Consider the following 17918-nt stretch of genomic DNA (forward strand, 5'->3'; position numbering starts at 1 on the left):
AGGTAGACTGCATAATTAAGAAAGAGAATAGAAAGGGGAAGAGGAGTGGACGGACACCCAAGTTCCTTCTCCTCCCATATCCAAGACTGAGGACACTGTGCAGATGGCCGGCGCCTGCAGCCTTGGTGAGAACATGAGGCAGCTGTGGTGATGGAGAGCAGGGACCTCTAGGTGGTGTGCAGATCTCCTGGTCTGGAGAGAGTAGATAAGAGAGGGAACCCGTCCCTTAGCTAGAGGAAGGAGGGGCAGGCAGCCTGAAGCTTGGAGAAGCCACAGGTTGAACTTAAGAAGGGCTTGTCATAGGGGATTAGTATGTGGTTCAGAATAAGACATCTGCAGCGGCCCAGCGCTACTCCTGCCTCAACCTGCAACGGAGTCTTCCAGGACACCCCACCCCAGGCCCCCAGTTTACAAGGATGATATTGAGCTCCAGGGATGGTTTTTGATTTGTCTGATGTCACCGTTGGGATCAGAGAATGAAGCCACTGGTGCTCATGCATCCAGCAACTATTGACCAAGGGCCTACTGTGTGCCAGTGCAGTGAGGGGCACTGTCTACTGACTCCAGGCCAAGGCTGAGGGCCTACTGTGTGCCAGTGAGGAAAGGAGCTCTGTCTCCTGATGGCCAGTCCAGGGCTGAGGGCTTACTGTGTGCCAGTGCAGTGAGGTGTGCCACCTCCTGTTCCCAGGGTGGGGATGAGGGCCTACTGTGTGTAGTACAGTGAGGTACTCTGTCTCTTGTCCCCAGGCTTGGGCTGAGGGCCTACTGTATGAAGTGCAGTGAGGGGCTGTGCCTCATGTCCCCAGGCTGGGGCTGAGTGCCTACTGTGTACCAATGTGGAAAGGAGTGCTGTCTCTTGATGTCCAATCCGGGGCTGAGGGCCTACTGTGTGCCAGTGTGGTGAGAGGTGCTGCCTCTTGTTCCCAGACTGGGGCCAAGGGTCTGCTGTGTGCCAGTGTGGTAAGGGGCACCTCCTCCTGTCCCCAGGCTGGGGCTGAGGGCCTACTGGGAGCCACTATGGTGAGGGACACTGCCTCCTGACGCCTAGGCCTGTGCGGGGATGTCTTGAATGTCCTTGAGTCCCCAGGATCCCTCCTCTGGCCAGCCCAACCACCCATGAGGCCTGAGACTGTCTCCCTGGCACCTGAAGCCCCTCCCCCAACACTGGCAGAAAAGGAGCATGCAGCCCCCTCCTGGTGCATGGCCTGGAATAAGCCCTTTTGTCCTTAGCACTTGAGGACCCATCAAAGAATTTTGCAAACCCCAACCACTGGAAATTTTCTAGAAGGACCCTGGTGGGAATAATGGTATTACTGTTCCTGGTGAGTGGGGCGGCTTAGTTTCCATTGTTGCCCTGAGAAAATGCCACAAAGTGGGTGGCTTTAAAGAACAGACATTGATTTCTCAAGGCTCTGGAGGCTAGAAATTCAAGTCAGGGTCTTGCCATGTTGACTCTTTCTGGGGTTTTGAGAGAGGAACAGCTCCATGCCTGTCTCCCAGCTTCTGGTGGCTGCCGGCAGTCCTTGCATCCCTCTGCTGATTTTAGGTGCATGTGTCTCCATTGTCACATGGCATCTGTCTTCCCCAGGCATGTGACTCTATTTCCGCATCTGTCCCTTTTAAAAGACATCACTCAAGCAGAACAGAATTTCAGATTCCCAAGGAATTCAGACTTCCTGGAGCCATGGAGGCTGGATGAACCCCTGAAACTACTGCCCTGAGAGCATCCTTAAATCGTAAACCAAAAATATCCCCAGAAGTCTTCTTTAAACCAACCAGTAGTTTAGCTTAACTAGTAAAGAGTGTCTGCCTTGAGCACTGTGCTCTTTCAAGATCTATCTACACAGGATCACATTGACAAGGGGAGCTCGAAAGATTAGATGGGAATCTTAGGGGGCATGAACAACTCAGAAAAGGAAGGTGAGAATAGTTGCACAGCTGCAAGGATGTAACCCATGTCACGGCACTGTTCATTAGGAAGGGCGGAAGCGGTGTATGTTCTGCTGCAGGTATTTTCAACAACAACAAAAATAAAATAAATTACTATTTTTTTAAAAAAAATGCTACTCAAAGGAATTGGGATTGGAACCCACCCTACTCTGCTGTGACGTTATTAATTTACCTGACAACATCTGGAAAGAAAAACCGTATTCCCAAAATAAAGTCACATTCACCATTGCAGGGGTGAGGACTTCAAGGTGTCTCTCTGAATTGAATTCAATTCAGTCCATCAGCAGGGGCTAGACATACCTTTGTCTGAGCTGGTTGGAAAAGGAGACCCTAGAAGAGGAACTGAGCCCCCATCTGCTGAAAACATCTTCTGTGTGAGGCACCTTGAAGAACTTTGCAAAAGCTCATTTCATCTGTGTCACAGTGAGGTCAACAGTGCAGATTCCACTGGATGGGTGATGGCCAGAGTCACGCAGGGGTCATTCGGTGGCCTGGGAGGGGAGGGCAGCAGGAGCCACTGTAGCAAGGTCTCCAAACTTGGGCCATGTCTGTGTGAAACAGAACACAGCAACCCAGACTTAGAGAATGGCTTTCCTTGGAAGGAAAGGAGCCAATTCTGTTGTAGCGGAAAAAACGCTCTGGACGTAAGTTTCCCTGGAGAAGTGGTTCTCACCTTAGAACTGAGGATGAGTGAGAATGGTCAGGGCCTGAGGGGGTGGGGAGGGAAGAGCCCCAGGCAGAGGGGCAGTCTCTGGGGGCTCACGCTGAGTAGACGCACAGCAGGGCTGGGAGGGGGTGTGGCTGGAGCTCAGGGGCAGGAGCCTGCACTGTGTGTGTCTGGGGGCTGTGTTCCTGTCTGATATGCTCTGTGCTTCTACACCAACAGGGAGAGCAGGGGCCCAAAGGAGAGAAGGGCGATGCAGGTGTGCCTGGGGAGCCGGTGAGTGCCTGTGCCCTGCACCCCACACCCAGCACCCTGAATACCATGTCTATACCTCGTACAGCTGGTCACCTCTCCAGGGGGCATCCAACGGTCACCAGCTGCACGTGTCAACCACTCAGCCCATCCACAGGAGCTGTGAACTGAATATGGCCCCTTCCTCCTCCTTCTTCAGGACGTGGCCCCCCCCCCCGCCCCCTGTGCTTGTCCACGCCCCACCCCATTTGCCCAGAAAAGCTCAGTGAGCCTGTTCATAGATGGTCGTTTCATTGCAGGGACCACAGGGCAGTCCTGGAGAACTAGGGCCTCGAGGACTCCCTGGACCACCGGTAAGGAAACCTTTTCTTCTGGTTTGGCTCTGGGACTGAAGCCCCACACCCTGTCTGTTCCCCCAGCCACTGTCTGGCCCTTCTCACCTGGCATTCCTGGAGTGCCCACCAGGGGGCGCTGCCACACAGAGCCTGAGGACCTGTGAGCTTCCTGAAGCCCCCAGGGGGAGAGGCCCTCACAAGGCACCTCTAAACGCAGCCATGGCGGCTGGGCCCTGCCTCTAGACCCCAGATGTCCTTATTCCGTCACCAGAGGGTTGGCTCCCGGCTCCCACCTGCTCTCCCTTCCCTGGTCTGTGGTGCCCAGCCATACTGCAGCTGTTAGGATTTTCAGATGCAGGAAGCTCCCCTTTGACGGCAGCTCTGGTTTAAAGGACACCTGATGTGCGTTAGTGTTCTGATTCTGTTGCCATTTTCTCAGTTTTAGCTCATTATGGCTCTCTCTTGGGCAATGATTAAAGTCCCCTGGGAGGAACAGTGTTGTGGCTTCTCTGGGTTCAAGTCCCGTGTGGCCACTTGCTGGCTGTGTGAGTCCTGCCCTCTCGTTGCCTCAGTCACCTCATTAATACCCACCTTCTGGGGTGGTTGTGAGGATGACACATTGCTGTCGTTATTTGCCATCAAGTCGGTTACAACTCATGTCAGCCCTGTGTGTGCAGAGTAGAGCTGCTTCTTAGGGTTTTCAAGGCTGTGACCTTTTGGAAGCAGATCACCAGGTCTGTCTTCCGAGGTGCCTCTGGGTGTGTTTGAATGGCCAATCTTTTGGTTAGCAGTCTAGTGCTTAACTGTTTGCCACACCCAGAGTATTAATATGCAAAGCACCAGTGGAAGAGCAGGGGCATCGTGGTTCTCTGTACCTTTTAGTCTCTGTTCCCATCCTTTTGGTTTGAATCAGCTCACCTGATGAGCATGGTGTGCCAGGAGGTGAGGGCACATGGCCCACGATCTCTTGTGTCCCTGCTTTTCTTCCCGTGCAGGGTACCAAAGGACAAGAAGGAGCCCACGGGGTGCCTGGAGCAGCTGGAAACCCGGTGAGTCCTTGTGCCTGCCTGCCTCCTGCTGACCCCATAGAGGTGGGCCAGGCTGCCCAGCGCATAGCTCCAGGCTGACCAGGAGGGAAGGGCTAAGAATATGCAGGCAACGCTAGTGACTGGCCAGGGCTGGAGACCTGTCAGAGCCCTGGTGGCACAGTGGTGAAGAGCTTGGCTGCAAACCAAAAATTTGGCAGTTCAAATGTACCAGCCACTCCTTGGAAACCCTAGGGGGCAGTTCTATTCTGTCCTATAGGGTCACTATGAGTTGGAATCGACTTGATGGCAATGGGTTTTTGGTTTTTGGAGGCCTTTTGAGTAGCAGCATTCTCTGCCAAGAAGCTTTCAGGATTCAGGGCTTGCCCACATGCCTACATGGACTCACAGATGCTGTTCACTTTGATACTCACAAGTGTGCCCAAAGGCATATCCAGGACACATGTTCTAACCCCTGGCACGCACACTATGGTGAACTCACACATATAAACCCCAGACACATGGGTGCCGTCAGGGGAACAGACACAGGCCCCTACCTTCTCCTGCAGCCATTCCTGCCGCACCCTCCCCCTGGGCAGGACTCGGGGCTTTTGCGGGATCCAGAGGAGTGTTTGATGCCTGCAGGTTGGCCCTTGTCCCCCAGCGGTCTTAGCACAGAGCTGCCGAGCTCAGGCTCCTCCATGGGGCTGACTCCCCGCAGCGTCTGGGTTTATTGGGTTCCCTGGGTGTGAAGGCCATGCTGAGAGGAGAAGCATCAGACAGGCCCCCATGTGCTCCCAGGACACGGGCCAGTGCGCCCGCTGCAAAGGGCTCCTGTGAACTTGGTGTCCGTGTGTGCGGCTGAGCGTCCAGTATTGCCACCACAGAAAGGGGTAGATGACAGGCTCCATCCTGCTGGTGGAGAGAGCTCTGGACCCAGCTCAGCCCAGCGGGTGATGGAAGCAGGGCAAGTGCAAGGAGGCTGGGGGTGCGATCGAGGGGGGTCTGACCCTGGAAATGCACAGTTCCCCTGGAAGTGGGGAGCAATACATGGGCAAACAGCCTTCAGGACTGGGGGAGCCCCTGCTTCCCATCTCCAGGGTGCTGGCCCACTGGACTGTCCTCACTCACATCTCCTCCCAAGGACCATGGCCACCATCAGGTCCAGGTCACAGCTACTTCTTCCGGAAGCACTCTCAGATCCTCCAAGGTCAACACACACTCACACACTATCATGCGTGGACACACATACGCACAGCCTACACACACACACCATACGCACTTATACACATCATACACTTATATACATACCCTGCACACACTCTCTGTCATGCACACACATGCATACCCACACCCCTCACACACTTAGACACACCACACGCACTCTCATGCACACATGTGCATACATACACCCCCACACACCACACACCATACACACACACTTATATATACACTCACATACCACACATTTGTACACATACCACACACTCACACACTCTCTCATGCACACACACACTTTCTCATACATTCTTATGCACACACATGCACACACATCCCACAAATATACCACATATACGCTTACACACACCACACACCCACACAGACAGGGTCAGACACACACACACACACACACACCATACACTCAGAGACATACTCAGATACGCACACCTCTCACACACTCTTATGTACACACATGCACACACATACTTCCCTCACCACACCACACACCAAGACAGGCATGCTCAGACACCCTCACAGGCACACACATACACATACCATACACACACTCCTGCTCCCCCTCCCGTATGCTCTCTCCCTGTAAATAGCACCAGCATCTTCAGAGTCAACCAGACCAAAAAGGTTTTGCCAAGCTCCAGTCAGACCTTGTGGTCATCCCGGGGACTATTTCCTCTCCCTCTACCAGCAACTGGTCACCAAGCCTGGCCAACCTCTTTACATGTTCTCCAGGAATGCCTTTCTATCCGCCCAGGGTCAGCCATTGCCCAACCCTTATCCTCTCTCTGGTCTCCAAGGATGGCCCACACCCTTCCAGGTAACCTTCTTCATTAGGCCATAGTGTTTTCTAACTCAAACCCAAACCCTTTCACCCATTTCTGATGTTCTCTTTCCCCATGCACTGAGGGTAAAGGCCAAACCCCACCTGTCTCAGTCATCTAGTACTGCTATAACAGAAATACCACAAGTGGATAGCTTTAAGAAAGAGAAGTTTATGCTCTCACAGTCTAGTAGGTTACAAGTCCAAAATCAGGGCGTCAGCTCTAGAGGAAGGCCCTTGTCATCAATCTTCCCTGGTCAAGGAGGTTCTCAGAGCAGGGACCCCGGGTCCAAAGAATTCATCTTGCTCCTGGCACTACTTTCTTGGTGGTATGAGATCCCCGCCCCTCCTCTGCTGGCTTCTCTCTTTTACATCTCAAAAGAAATCGACTCAAGATACAATCTAATCCTGTAGATTGAGTCCTGTCTCATTAACATAACTGCCTCTAATCCTGCCTCATTAACATCATAGAGGTAGGATTTACAACACATAGGAAAGTCATTTCAGATGACAAAATGGCAGACAACTACACAATGCTGGGAATCACGGCCTAGCCAAGCTGATACATATTTTTGAGGGATACAGTTCAATCCATGACACCACCTAAGACCCTGGCCGTGGTCACAGCCTGGCCTTCCTCTCTGGCCAAGTCTTTCTCACTTCCCTCACTGGTACACACACACAAACTCTGCACCTCTGACTGATGGAGCTCCCTAGAGTTCTCCGGATATGCCCTTGTTTCCTCCACTTCTGCTCCACAATTTGAGCTCATTTGAGACTTGGCTTATCAGGGTGCCACAGCTGCCACCCAGAAAAAGGTTCTAGGTATGTGTGGAGGGGGTATCAGGTTAGAAGAAATTCCAGCAAATTGTGGTGAATCTAGTAGGACGCAGGTTTGGAGAGAAAGCGGGAATCTATTCTTGTAATCAATGCATTTGGCCTTTCTAAACTTCTTCTGTCTCTGAACAGGGTGCTCCTGGATCCATAGGTCCCCCAGGTCCCAGTGGCCCCCCAGGAGGTGTGGTGAGTAATCGGAGAAGTACAAGGACACCAACATTATTTGTGGTCTCCCAGTGTCCAGCCATGTTCTCCCTGAAACTCAGGGGGGTAGGTAACATGCCAGGCGTGTATGTTAAGAGTGCCAAGGTGTAAAGTGTGCGACCAGCTCCAGAGAAGCTGGTAGGTGGGGCTGGGGCCTCAGGCATGGAAGTCAGGGAAGAATGGATCTGTCTTCATCTCTAACAAGCTAGGATCTAATGGGAAGTGGTAGAGAAGAGCTATAGTCATTGACTAAAATGGGGCCTGGTTACCCTGCCCTGTGGGCCTCAGCCTTCACTGGTAATCTTGAAATTCACTGTATCAATAACTTTCTTTTCTTCAGGGCCCCCCTGGCACCAGAGGCCCCCCTGGGAAAGACGGGGAGCGCGGTGAGAAGGTAAGACACAGCGTCAGTCTCTGCATGCGAGTACCTATTCTAGACGTCTTGTGAGGCCAGGATGGAGGAGCTCCAGCTACAGGGCCAGCTTTGTCGTTTGAGTTGGTTTCAACTCATAGCAACCCATGTACTACAGAACAAAACACGGACAAGTCCTGCGCCATTCTTACAATCGTTGTTATGCTTGAGCCGATCGTTGTAGCCACTGTGTCAATCCATCCTGACAAGGGTCTTTCTCTTTTTCACTGACCGTCTACTTTACCGAGCATGATGTCCTTCTCTAGGGACTGATCCCTCCTGATAACATGTCCAAAATACGTGAGACAAAGTCTTGCCATCCTTGCTTCTAAGGAGCATTGTGGCTGTATGTCTTCCAAGAGAGATTTGCTCATTCTTTTGACAGTCTATGGTATATTCAATATTCTTTGCCAACACCGTCATTCAAAAACATCAATTCTTTGGTCTTCCTTATTCATTGTCCAGTTTTCATATGTATATGCGGTGATTGAAAACACCATGGCTTGGGTCAGGAGCACCTTAGTCCTTAGAGTGACACCTTTGCTTTAACACTTTAAAGAGGTCTTTTGCAGCAGATTTGCCCAATGCAATGTGTTGTTTGATTTCTTGACTGCTGCTTCCATGGGCATTGATTGTGGATCCAAGTAAAATGAAATCCTTGACAACTTTAGTCTTTTCTCCATTTATCATGATGTTCCTTATTGATCTAGTTGTGAAAATTTTTGTTTTATGTTGAGGTGTAATCCATACTGAAGGCTGTGGTCTTTGGTCTTCATCAGTAAGTGTTTCAAGTCCTCTTTACTTTCAGCAAGCAAGGTTTGAGCCTTTTCTTATACTCGAGTAAGGCTAAATAACCATATGCAGCGATTCCTACCTACCTACAAATTTGGCTTAAAGGCACACTCAGGAACTGATCTTGTTCATAAGCCAAGGACTGCTTGTACCAACCCTTACGTGATGCAGGTGCTAAAGTTTTTTTGGAAAAAAAAAAAAAGAAAGCACCATCTTAGACTATAGTGATAGGCATAGAAGACCTTGAATATGTGAAGGAGGGTCCCGGCCCATTCTGCTTTGCCTTGACTATAGTGTGTCTGAAGAATTGTGCTTGATTTTTTTTTTTTTTTTCTGGATGGCACACTGTAAGCAGGACATTGACAAACTACAAGAGGGTGAGCAGGAGTGTTAGGGGTTTTGAAGACCTAGTTGAGCATTCAAAGGCCAGGAAATCAGTGGGCTGTTAGCACATTGAAGCCTCCAGGGGGAGCCAAACACCTCTCCTTGGCTGAGCAGCAGCATCAGGTGGAGGGCCAGGCCCAGGGCTATGGTTGCATGGGAACTTCCAGCAGTGGTATTCCTGACGCCCTGGCCACACTTCCTCTCTCTCACCGTGTTCAGGGGCTGGCCTGGGCTAGGGGCAGACAATTCTGCCCAAAGGCTTGGGGAGAGATTCCATCCCTTTGCTTTGCCCATCCTTGGTTTGTCTGACCACACCTCTTCTGCAGAGGACGCTGTGTGGAGACAAGCAGATTGTAGTTTAAGCCTGTCTGAAAAAGGAAGTTCCTGTGTGTCCAGCCAACACCTGCAGCCAGGGCTGCCACACGGTCTCCTGTTTCCATGGTCAGACATGTGTGCGTTTGCTGGCCATGAGTGCAGTGCCTGGCTCCCTCAGCAGGCCTGCTTGGCATGCTCTCATTCTCTCTCCCCTGTGGAACCCCAAGCTGTTCAAAGTCTAACCTATGAGGAAGAATTAGCATTTGTCTCCAGAGCTCCAGGGGACAGATTACCAAATGACTGGAAGATTTCAGAAAGGGCCCTTTTGGCTAAATGTAAAGAAACACTATGTAGTAGAGCTGCCCAGTGCAGGATGAAAGCCTGGAGAAGTGGTGAGCTCTTCGCTCCCAGAGGAGTTCAAGCAGAGACTGAGACCACAGTAAGAGATGTACCTGCTGGGTTTTCTGCACTGAGCAGAAGATTGGACTGGGTAGCCACTAAGGTCTTGTCCAGTTCCATGCCCCACGTTCCATGGCCCATCTTGCTGTGTCCTCAGAAGGGGTGGGCTTTCTGAAACAAGGCTGCACTGGGGAACACACTGACCCACCTCAGCTGGTTCACCGTTGAAGAGTTTAACCCCCAGCACGCACTGATTCTGGAAACTGTACAATTTTTGTTCCAGGGAGCAGCTGGTGAAGAAGGAACCCCAGGGCCAGCTGGGCTCAGGGGTGATCCTGGGGCTCCTGGGCTCCCCGGGCCACCGGGAAAAGGGAAAGATGGAGATCCGGTAAGTGGGATACCCCGGGGCTTCTATGCGTGTGGCAAACAGAGTAAAATTAACAACAACAAAAGACTTACTGCCAGACTCTGCAGAGATGGAGGTGGGAGGTGGCAGAGCCATGGTTCACACCCAAAACCTGTGTGCCTCATAAAGCTTCCATTTACTTTATCCAAGACTGGGGTTATGATGGGAATATGTCCTCCATAGAATAGCCTGGTGCATGGTGGATAGGTAAATGCTCGCTCGTGGTCCCATTACAATCCTTGTATTCATTTTACCAGGGACTCCGTGGACCACCTGGATTACCTGGACCCCTGGGAACAAAGGTAAGTTACTGTCCAAGCACACCTTGAGTGTGACGGTTTGAGTGTAGAAAGGGGCCCTGGGCGATTTTGTGGTAAGCATCCTGGTCACTTCCCTCCACTTCCAGCTCTCTCAGTTTATCACAGTGCACTTGACTGACGGCTTGATGGCTCTTACCTGTTATAGTGAAGCGCTTGGCACACAGTAGGTGCTTAGTGAATGCTTGGTGATTAAATGAAGATTCAAAAGACATTGGTTTTCAACTGGTAGAGCAGTAGATCTAAGTAGTCTTATATTATTAACCTTATTGTGATGATAGATGACCTCCAGATTTCAGTGGCTTACGCAATAAAGGTTGATTTCTCATTCAGATTCCAATCTAACGAGAGCCAGAGGCTCAGGTTCCTTCAGTCCACCCCCCGGCCCCCCATTTTCTGAGACCTGAATGCCTTCTACCAAACCCTGGATATCCAGCAGTAAATGGGGAAAAAGCGAGGGGAAGATCTGCTGGGAAGATGGTATGGGCCAGGCCTGGAGGCAGTGAAATTCTTTCCCACCAGCTTCCACTGGCACTAATGATGGGGGAGACTTGGGTGAGTCATCTGGTGGCACCCAGGAGGAAAAGGGAGACACTCAGGTTAATACAAACCTGTCTCTTCCTTGAGTCTTTTGCAGCCACAGTTTAGAAAAGATGACTTTGCCCATGAGGCCATATTCTTTTTTTTTTAATGTCTTCCCACTTGTAATAAAATTTTTCACCATCCTAAAAATATTACATGTTCATTTGAGAAAATTTGAAAGCTACATGAAAGTAAAAAGAAAAAAAAAAAGTATCTATTTAAAGACAACCACTCTTCACCATCTTGTTGGGAACTCTGGGTCCTGGCTGTGACTCTGTCAGGGATAAAAGACAGAGACTGAGTTGGGGAGAAGGAAAGGCAACTTTATTGGTTGGCCAAACAAGGAGCCAGTTAGGACTGTGTGCCATCCAAGACTGCCTCCCCAAGGGGCCTCAGGGGAGGGGTTTCACAGGGTTAAGGGCAGGGAGTGGATGTCTGCCTGTTTCTTGGACTGGGGCTCTATACATTTTGATTTAAAGGGGCAGGTCAGTTTTTATTCTCTGCGCACATGTACCAGATGAGGGAAGGTGGTTTTGTGCTGGTGGGGCTTCTCGCTCGGTAATTAGGACTGTGCTGTCTTTCTGGGTTTTTTTGAGAAATGTTCCATCTTCTTCCAGATCGGGCCAAAGGTCACTTTAGATATTAGAAGGGCATCAGGAACTAGTTCTGGCTGGTTTCTTTTGTCACCTAATTCAAGGAAGTCTCAGCAAAGGAAACAACTTCAGGAAATAGGGCAGAGACAGTGGGAGCTACCTTGTGAGCCCTGTCTTACTGTTTTTTGTGTCATGGAGTCCATTCTGACTCATAACCACCCTACAGGACAGAGTAGAACTGCCCCATAGGGTGTCCCAGGCTGTAATCTTTACGGGAGCAGATCGAATGAGGCAATATTCTTACGAGAGCTTTCCTGAGAGCAGGGCAGCTTCCCTGAACTTGCTCTTTCACTGACTTGTTCATTCATTAACTCATTTATGCATTCAGTGACTGATGCATTTGTTCATTCATTCACGGCACGTCCACTGAGCTTCTGCCACATGTCAGTGGGATGACAGTGATGAATATGATGTGTTCCCCACCCTCCAGCAGCCCAGAGGGGGAAACAGATACATACACAGGCATGGACAGACAAGTGCCAGCTTAGGGGGAGGTTCAGGGGACAAGTGAGCTCAGAGGAGGGTCCCTAACCCGGCCTGGCTTGATTGTGGAAGGCTTCTTGGAAGAGGCAAAGTCTGTCTGATTTTAAAGTATATATAGCAATTGGTGGAGTCCCTGGACGGTGCAAATCGTTAAGTGCTTAACTACTAACTGAAAGGTTGGTGGTTCCAATCTACCCAGAGGCACCTTGGAAGAAAGGCCTGGCAACCTCCTTCCAAAAGATCACATCCATGAAAACCCTACGGAGCAGATCTACTCTTGCACATGTGAGGTCCCCAGGAGTCAGAAGCCACTCGATGGTAGCGGGTTTGTTAGCAGTTGGCAAGGGAAAGAAGGTGTGGAAGGAGTTCTAGATTGGGTGCTGGGGTGGGGGAAGACACTGAGGCATGAAATAGTGTGTTCAGAGAAGGGCAAGCAGTGTGTATGTGCCCACGTCCAGTAAAACATGATTTGACCAACTCATCTGTAGATGCTTTTAAGAATGTGGGTGAAATAGGCAATTATTGACATTAAGAGTGCTTAGTATTTTTGCTTTATTTTTACCATAAACCCATTGTCATCGAGTCAATTCCAACTCATAGGGACCCTGTAGGACAGAGTGGAACTGCCCCATAGAGTTTCCAAGGAGCGGCTGGTGGATTTGAACTGGAGACCTTTTGGTTAGCAGCCAAACGCTTAACCACTGCACCACCAGGGCTCGATTTTTAACATACGTGTTTAAAATCACATATGTGTTTTTTAACTCTTGTATTCCTTTTGACCCACTTTCATACGTTTAAGTAAAAACATGTTTAAAAAAATCTTATGCACCTTTAATTTAATTGTCTTTGTCATCCCTAGAGCCATTTTCTGAGTCAACTAGAACTTTTCCAAAACACAGCACCATCCGGCAGAGCTGAAGTATTTAAGATGGGCCTTTGGAATCCATGCGTGATGCTGTTATTGAAAGTGTTGCCCCAGGCCCCATACACTCATTCACCTAACATCAGGAGAGCACCTTTCTTTCTTCCTTTTGTCTTTGTGAGCTCCACGACATAACCACGGACTGTACTGCTTTCCAAATTATAGTTAAAAGGCTTGTTTACCTTAACACGCGGCATATCAAATCCGAGGCCCCAGGAATAATTGCTGTACCTGCATTCAATGTCTTTGCTTCAGGATTGTTTTTTCCTATTGAAGGGAGTGACCTCCATGGGCCTCCAGAGCTATCACTAATTGAGGTCACAGTAGGCTAATGTGCTTTCCCCCGATAGTGATTGTGTTTTTCTTGATCAAAGTAAAAAAAAAGTGAGAGAGTTCTCTGGGTGATAGAGCTGTTGCTGAGAAAAACTTCGATGCTGTTTCAGGTTAAAACAGAGGTTTATTAAGGGTTTAAAACAATTGCAATTGAGGAACTACGTTAAAAAAAAAAAAAAAACGTAGCTGTTGAGTCGATTCCAACTCCTAGTGACCCTATAGCACAGAGTAGAACTGCCCCACAGGGTCTCCAAGGAGCAGCTAGTGGATTTGAACTGCTGAGCTCTTGGTTAGCAGCCAGGCTCTTAGCCACTACCCACTGAAAATGGAACCAGATAGTCTTGGGGCAGTTTCATTATACGAGTATTCTTATGGGGTAAAAAGAGGAACCGAACCATAGGGAGGGCAGTTACAGGAAAATCAGTGAATACTGTAATAGCCGTATCCTGACTGGTCACTGATTATTAGTAGAGTAGTTAGTGATTGCGGAGAGTTTCACAGCTTAGATCATGGTCACAAGATGCTTGCATGTACTTTCTTTGTCTATCTTGCAAAAATATCTTGTTGGCAACAGCACCCAGACAGCACTCTTCCTGAGTATATGTATTTTGAGGGGTGCAGGTGTTCACTTGGTCAAGGCCCCTCGGGGCATATGGTTTCACGTCTGAGGAGAGACATGTTTTTCTCAAAAAAAACAAACAAACATAGCTATTAGTCTAGAAATCCGGATTAGATTTATGTGCTCTCACTTTTTCTTCTTTAGAGGCAGGGCCTTTGGGAACTAGGGGGCACTGATAGCCCCTTAGAAGAGAGAAAGGCAAGAGCACTGGGTAGAGCAAAAAATGGCTTAGCACTTTTGGGAGATTCAGGGCATCTGTCCTTTCCCTGTGATGATTATTTATGAGGTTAATAAAACCTATCTCCCAGGCAGGGCTTGGGTGGAAATGAAATGATGTAATGCAAATACAAAAGTTGCCTAGCGTAGTGCTTGTCACATGTATAAGTTCAATAAACATTCCAAAGAAACATTGCTGCCGAGTCAATTCCAACTCATGGAGACCCCATAGGACAGAGTAGAACTGCCCCATAGGGTTTCCTGGGAGCACCTGGTAGAATCCAACTGCCAACCTTTTGGTAGCAGCCGTAGCTTTAACTCCTGTGGAGTGCTGATGGTATAGTGACTAAGAGCTCGGCTGCTAACCAAAAGGTTAGCAGTTGGAATCCACCAGCCACTCCTTGAAAACCCTGTGGGGGAATTCTACTCTGTCCTACAGAGTTGCTATGAGTTGGAATTGACTCATTGGTGATGGTTTTTTTTTTTTTTTTGGAGTTACTAGATCAGGAGTCCCTTGGTGGTACAAATGGTTAAGCGCTCATCCACTAACCAGAAAGTTGTGGTTTGAACTCACTCAAGGTGCCTCAGAAGAAAGGCCTGGCTACCTGCTTCCAAAAGATCACAACCTTGAAAACCCTATAAAGCGCAGCTCTACTCTGCCATACGTGAGAGCACCATAAGTCAGAACTGACTTGATGGCAACTGGTAATTAATTATTAGCTCATGAGGCAGTGGTGGTTCAGTGGTGGGATTCTCGCCTTCCATGAGGAGACCCGGGTCCAATTCTTGGCCAATGCACGTTGTGCACAGCTGCTGCCCATCTCTCAGTGGAGGCTGGCATGTTGCTATGATGCTGAACAGGTTCCAATGAAGTGTGCAGGCTAAGGTGAACCAGGAAGAAAGGCTGGCAGTCTATTTCTGAAAATCAGTCAAGGAAAGCCCTATGGATCACAACAGTATGATCTGCAGCCGCTCATGGTGGTGGTGCGGGACTGGACAACAGTTCCTTCTGTTGTGCATGGGGTCTGACTCTACAGTACCTAAAGCAACATTATTAGATCACCCTGTGAAATCTGCTTTAGGGTTGCAGCAAGAAGGTGGGGGTCTAGGGAGACCTTATTCATCTCTGCATCGTACTGTTGGAGAAAGAAACCCCAGGTGAAGTGGGTAGAGGCAGCATTAAAGAGAACAAGAGGCAGGCTGAGCCTGTGGGTGAGGAATGCAGAGCCTTGACTTTGACCTTGAACTTGGGCCCAGTTGGCCAGCCCCTTTGGTCAAATGGTTTCCCCTATTTGAAATGTGAGACGTTTAGGCAGGCAGGCCATGTTGATATTGTATATATGTATAAGTTAGAATGTGGTTTAGAAATAAAGCTTTCTGTAGTCAACTGGTATTGGGAAGATAAGTTGGAATCCAGGGAGGTGTTTCGTTGAAGAGGAGCTCAGGAGGAGGAAGGGGGAAGGGAGGGAAGATGGGGAAACGGGAAGCAGAGGAGCCACCCTGTGTATGCAGGCTCTGGCGCTGTCCCTGGTGCTGACTGAAAGCCCTTTAAGGAGTTAAGGAAGGTAGCTATAGAAGGTTTTCATTGGCACCCCTCAGCTTTTCCTAATTACTTAGAACTGCAGGAGGACTCTTGAAGATGTCCTGGGAGGCAGTTGTTTCAGTAAAATGATTAGACTCTGACTTCACACCCAACTGGCTTATAATCCCTGCTCAGCTGCCTACAGGCTGGATGATCTGAAACCTGTGATTTACTCTCTGAGACTTCCTGTTCCTATAAAGGAGTAAAGAATACTGTCCTAGTTATTCGATGCTGCTGTAACAGAAACACCACAAGTGGCAGGCTCCAACAAACAGAAATTTATTTTCTCACAGTTTACGAGGCTAGAAGTCCAAATTCAGGGCTCTGGCTCTAGGGGAAGGTTTTCTTCCTCTGTCGCCTCTGGGGGAAGACCCTTGCCTCTTCAGCTTCTATTCCTTGGCCCCTTGGTGATCTTCATCTGGTGTGGCATCTATCTCTCCCCCATCTCTGCTCTCTTGCTTGCTTGTTTAATCTTTTAAACAAAGAGATTGACTTAAGACACACCCTACACTAATACTGCCTCGTTAACATAATGAAGAAAACCCATTCCCAAATGGGATTATAACCACTACCAAAAAACAAAAAAAAGAAAGAAAGAAACCTAATCCATTGCTCTCCAATGGATTCTGATTCATAGTGACCCTACAGTACAGAGTAGAACTGCTCCATAGGGTTTCCTAGGCTGCAGTCTTTATGGAAGCAGACTGCCACATCTTTCTCCAGTGGAGTGGCTGGTGGCTTTGAACTGCCAACCTTTCGATTGGTTACCAGCCAAGAGCTTTAACCACTGCACCACCAGGGCTCCTTACATAACCACTACTGGGGTTAGGATTTACAACACATATTTTTTGGGGGGAGTGGGGGACACAGTGCAATCCATAGCAAATACCTACCCCCACAAGGGCTCCTGGTAGGAGAAACAGTATGCAGATGGAAATTTCCAAACATGGAGGCACTCATCTCAGGGCAGGAGTGGTGGAATGGACATGCATTCCCAGGGAGCAAAAAGTCAATTTGTCCGTGGGAAGAATGTGTGTAATAGAGTCAGCTGGCACCACTCATCTAGGGGGTAAAGTCACTCCCCACTAGCCAAATGGCCAACCTTTACATTTCAAAGGGCTCCAAAGCTGAAGCTGAATGAGTCATTAACCCCCTACCTTTCCTTTGTTCTCTATCCATAAAAACCTGTAACTTGAGAGACAGTGGAGTGCTAGTTACCCAGCTCGAGCTGTATTATTCCTCAATTAAACTCCTTTTCTTTCACTCCTAATACAGTACAAGATTTTCTTCTTTGACAGATCTTATGGCGTGCTGTTTTTGCTCAGTAAATGCCAGTCCCATCCACGACCTCACTTCCTCATGCATCTTCCCTGGTCACAGTCGAATGGTCCAGAGCGCTCTGCAGCCTAAACGGAGGCTGGAGCCTGTATCACAGATTCCTGCTCAAGTGCCTCTTTTTGTCTTGCCCAGGAGCCTTCTTGCTTTTGCTCTTTTCTTGAGAACAATTTCTAAAAGTTTCAGTCCATTAAACTGTGAAGTAGTTTGCTGGGGAAAATGTTAGCATCACAATGGGCCATAAAGCCATCTATGTGCAAATGGAGCCAGGCCTGGCCACTGTGCAGGAGGAAACTGTGACTCAGAGCTCCCTGCAGGGATGGGGCAGGCCTTCCAGAGACTGGAAAGTCAGTTCTGACAAAGGCAGAATTCAGTGCCTGAGACAGTGTGAGGGGTTGATGGATTTGTTCTTTCCCACATTCAGGAAAGGGCTATTAAAGTGGTCCCAGGTCCTAGGTGGGCACTGTGGGTGCAGAGGTGAATCAATAGTTGCCTTACTTCTCTAGTACTCTTATAACAGGAATACCACAAGTGGGTGGTTTTAACGAACAGGATTTTATTTTCTCACAGTTTAGGAGGCTAGAAGTCTGAATTCAGGATGCTGGCTCTGTCGGCTCTGGAGGAAGGTCTTAGTCTCTTTTCAGCTTCTGCTTCTGGGTTCCTTGGAGATCTCCATGTGGCGTGGCATCTGTCTTCCCCTAATTGCTTGCTTACTTCATCTGCTCTTTTATATCTCAAAAGAGATTGATTTAAGAAACACCTTACACTAATATTGCCCATTAACATAACAAAGGAAACTCATTTCCAAATGGAATTATAACCTGAGGTATAGGGATATTTATAAC

General features: G+C 49.0%; 1 protein-coding gene across 2 annotated transcripts in view; it reads left to right on the plus strand.

Annotated features, from left to right (window-relative positions):
- Nucleotides 1-17918, plus strand: part of COL22A1 (collagen type XXII alpha 1 chain) — a 295566-nt gene that overhangs the window by 192264 nt on the left and 85384 nt on the right. For both annotated transcript variants that reach the window (XM_049854093.1, XM_049854094.1), the window contains 7 exons: nt 2837-2890; nt 3166-3219; nt 4197-4250; nt 7252-7305; nt 7664-7717; nt 9909-10013; nt 10289-10333. In XM_049854093.1, the coding sequence (XP_049710050.1) occupies nt 2837-2890; nt 3166-3219; nt 4197-4250; nt 7252-7305; nt 7664-7717; nt 9909-10013; nt 10289-10333 (420 nt within the window). The remainder of the gene's footprint in view (nt 1-2836; nt 2891-3165; nt 3220-4196; nt 4251-7251; nt 7306-7663; nt 7718-9908; nt 10014-10288; nt 10334-17918) is intronic.

This window comes from Elephas maximus, chromosome 15, assembly GCF_024166365.1.
Source record: "Elephas maximus indicus isolate mEleMax1 chromosome 15, mEleMax1 primary haplotype, whole genome shotgun sequence".
In the NCBI taxonomy this organism is placed as follows: Eukaryota; Metazoa; Chordata; class Mammalia; order Proboscidea; family Elephantidae; genus Elephas; species Elephas maximus.